Source organism: Myotis davidii, unplaced genomic scaffold (genome assembly GCF_000327345.1).
Source record: "Myotis davidii unplaced genomic scaffold, ASM32734v1 scaffold1255, whole genome shotgun sequence".
Lineage (NCBI taxonomy): Eukaryota > Metazoa > Chordata > Mammalia > Chiroptera > Vespertilionidae > Myotis > Myotis davidii.
Genome location: NW_006286692.1, coordinates 166,815 through 170,763, shown reverse-complemented (window position 1 = coordinate 170,763; position 3,949 = coordinate 166,815). Strand labels below are relative to the sequence as shown.

Below are 3,949 nucleotides of genomic sequence, written 5' to 3'. Positions count from 1 at the left end.
TCAGGGTTACATATACAGGTGTTTTCAGAGGAAAATAGTTCTACAAGTTCGACAGATGAAAACTGGGATCAACCTCACCTCTCACTATTTTCCTCCTCCCAGAGGCAACCATTTTCACCTCTGCTAACAGATTATTTTAGATTTTACTGCCAGACCTCACATAAATACTCCTGCGGCTCTTCTTGATTTCTGAACTCTTACGATTTATTTTACTCACAGCGTTTGGTGTGGACATAAGTTGCATTTCTCTGAGATAAATACCTGGGTGTATAGATGTGGTCATATAATACACATGCTTTCCGGAAAGTTGTGAGGAAATTACGTCCTTTGTTGCAAGGAGGCACATACCAGTTCTGCAGTCCACACCACACTGTGCGTTTGGGTGGAGTTTTTCCAGTTCCATCAGTAAATGGTTGGAATAGAAGGTCTTTCAGAGGAGGACCTGGTTCCATCCCAATGCTGACTCGGTTCTGATGAGCCCTCTTCCTTCCTCCAATGAGTAGCTCTTGCTGAGGCTGAAGGAGATGAGGCCATAAGCCGGCAACATCCTAGGATCCTGTGCTTGGGAGTCTGGCACACAGCCCACACCGCAGACCAATATTGTCCTGAGCCCCAAAATAGGGTATCACCATGAACCTCAGATGAGCTGAGGGGCCAGTAGAGAGCAGAGGCCCTGAGCACTACACCCTGGAGGCCTGTCCAAGTCCCTCTGAAAACTAAGATGAGTAACTGCTCACCCTGAGGTTGCTTTCCTGACTGATTATTTCACAATCTAGAAGCAAGAACTGTTTACAAAACAGAAACTGGCTACTGTGTCACAGCCTTCTCACCCCTTCCTAGGCGCTTCCCCTTGTATACACAGCTGGGGCCTCACTCCTCTCACAGATCAGAGAGTCCGGGTCCTCCGGGCACAGACTTGGACACAGCAGGCCCCTGAGGCCTCCAGGATGCCCATCCCTGCCTCCTGGCCCCGCCCTCCTCCTTGCCTGCTGCTGACTCTACTGCTGGGCCTCCCAGGTGAGCACTCCTTGGGGTAGAACATTCTCTCCCTGCCCCTGGACTTCTTTTTGCCCCTGAAATTTCAGGGCCTCCAGGGAAACATGGGTGTGTCACCCAGGGCTGCACACAAGGCCAAGGACAGGGCTTTATCTGAGCGCATGAAGTCAGGGATCTGAGTGGTTTCTCTTTGGGTCCATCTCCAGCAGCTGGTTACCTGAGGCAACAAAACAGATGATGCTTTCCTGGCCAGCATTTCTCAGTGGTTGAGCATCGAAATAAGAACCAGGAAGTCATAGTTCAATTCCCAGTCAGGGTACATGCCGGGTTGCGGCCTCGATCCCCAGTGTGGGACATGCAGAAGGCAGCTGATCAATGATTCTCTCTCATCATTGATGTTTCCATCTCTCCCTGTCTCTCTGAAATCAATACAAATGTATATTTTTTTTAAAAAAGATGATGCTTCAAACTACAATAGGGACAACTTTGTGTGTATTGACTCGTGTCACACTCAAACGTCCCTTTGTGAGAGCTGTGAGTATTATCCTGGACGTGCAGATGGGGATCCGAGATAGAGAGAGTAACTTGCCTGTATCATCATCTAATTCAGTAGAGCAGCCAAAGGTCAAGTCTGGGCCACCAGCTTCCAGAGCTCTTTCTTTCGTATTTTTTTAATATATATTTATTGATTTCAGAAAGAAAGGGAGAGGGAGAGAGAGATAGAAACATCAATAATGATAATCATTGATCTTCTGCCTCCTATATGCCCCCTACTAGGGATCAAGCCCACAACCTGGGCATGTACCCTTGACCAAAATCAAACCCAGGACCTTTCAGTCTGCAGGCGGACACTCTATCCACTAAACCAAACCACCTAGGGCCCAGAGCTCATTCTTTTAACCATAGTATGCTGCTTGGCTTGGCAGCAAAGCCTGTTAGCAGAAAAATCAAAAAACCCAGAGAAGTAAACTGAAAAATAGTCATCTACTACTGAGACACTCAGAGACACTGAGTTCAATTTCCACTATTTGTATTCGCAAAAGTTTGATAATTATTTGTTGCATGTTTCTAATGTGCCAAATATTTTACTGAGCTTTTAATATGTGTCTAATTTCATCAATCCTCAAAACAATCTGTGTCCTGTCATGCGAGGCCACACTTCTATATATACTTGTGATGCATGTATCTATGCGTGTGGGGTATGTGCATGTAGTTGGTGTGAGGGCCTGCATATACACACACACATGCGCGCGCGCTAAATTTTAAAAAGCTTTTCCCTTTTGTTCTCTTCAATCCTTTTCAGTGACTACATGAAATGCACATGTACAGATGTTTAGTTCTCTCTTCAGACACCCGCCCTCCTTTCTACTTCTCCAAACTCACCCCATACCCTCCACCAAACTCTTAAGATAAGCAAGCTTCTCTGTTGGTAAAATGAGTAAAACTTGCCATCAATAAGTGAATGGATTAAAAAGATGTGGTGCAGATATTCAATGAAATATCATCTATACTAATAAAAGAGTAGTATGCTAATTAGACCGGGGGTATTCCAGAAGACCATCTGGACATCCTTCCTGACAAAGCTAGCAGGGTGAAGCTGCCCTCCTGCAGTTCCCAGCGCCAACACCTGCAGCTGGCTGCAGCCCAGGAGATGGAGAAGCCGCCCACAGTCCCGGGCCACAGCCACCCAGAGAAGCCACCTGTCCCATGGTCCTGGGGGAAACGGAGAAGCTGCCTGCCTGAGGTCCAAGCACTAGTGCCCAAGGCTGACTGCGGCTCAGGAGACAAAGAAGCTGCCTGCCCTGTGGTCCTGGGCCACAGCCAGCCAGAGAAGCCACCCACACAGCATCCCCGGGGGAGACAGAGAAGCTGCTCGCCTTCAGTCCAGGAGCCAGCGCCCGAGGCTGGCTATTGCCCGGGAAACAGAGAAGCCGCCCGCACCAAGGTCCTGGGCGCCAGTGCCTGTGGCTGGCTGCAGCCTGGGAGACAGAGAAGCCACCCACCCTGTGGTCCTGGGCTGTAGCCAGCCAGAGACGCCACCTGCTCTGCAGGCCTGGGCACCTGCAGCTGTAGCTGGGGTGAAGGCACCAGCCCATCGTCCCCTGTGGGTGCATCTGGCCCAAGCGAAGCTGGCCTGGGTCCCGGGTGCCTGTGGCCAGCCAGAGGAAGGGAAGTCCTGGTCCTGGGTGTCTGTAGCCGGCTAGAGGAGGGAATCCTGGGTCCTGGGTTCAGGGCCAAGGAAGAGATTATTAGGAGCGATCAAGCCAGCAGGGTAGCAGTTAGGGGTGATCAGGCTGGCAGACAAGCGGTTAGGAGCCAGTGGTCCCGGATTGTGAGAGGGATGTCTGGCCTAAACCCGCAGTGGGACATCCCCCAAGGGATCCCAGATTGGAGAGAGTGCAGGCCGGGCTGTGGGACACCCCCCATGCACGAATTTCGTGCACCAGGCCACTAGTTTAGTGATATAAAAAATAAAATCTTGCAACTTGCAACAACACAGATGGACATAGATGCTATTACCCTAAGTGAAATGAGTCAGAAAGGAAAGACAAATGCCATATGATTTGCATTGTGAAATCTCAAAAGACAAAAGAGAAGCAAAATCATGTATAGAGAAGAGCTGAGGTGCCAAAAGGGAAGTGTAGGGGGATGGGCGGGGAAAATACGTAGAATTCTGTTCATTACTGTCTTGGAGTGTCTCTTCAATGCTGGATCAGGATGAGGAGGAAACAACAGAATGAAAGATACAGAGAGTGCGGCTAGGTGCTCTTACGTATAAATATACCTCTATCCATATCTGTATCCTCTGATATCAGTTGAAAACTCAAGGCCTCGGAAAATCTGCTGAGTTATAACTTTCTAATTTTCTGAGCACTCACTCTTCTCACATGCCTGTGGTATCTGACCCATGGATCTAGCCATGACTCTCCTCAAATGTCTGTGCCCCCACCCA

The 3,949-nt window shown here is 49.1% G+C and overlaps 1 protein-coding gene across 1 annotated transcript in view; it reads left to right on the top strand.

Annotated features, from left to right (window-relative positions):
• The first annotated feature begins 942 nt into the window (after positions 1–942).
• The window catches only part of LOC102759557, a 37,946-nt gene continuing 34,939 nt past the window's right edge, over positions 943–3,949 (top strand). Inside the window, exon 1 of the mRNA XM_015560595.1 lies at positions 943–1,017. Coding sequence (XP_015416081.1) covers positions 948–1,017 — 70 coding nt within the window. The 5' untranslated portion in view covers positions 943–947. The remainder of the gene's footprint in view (positions 1,018–3,949) is intronic.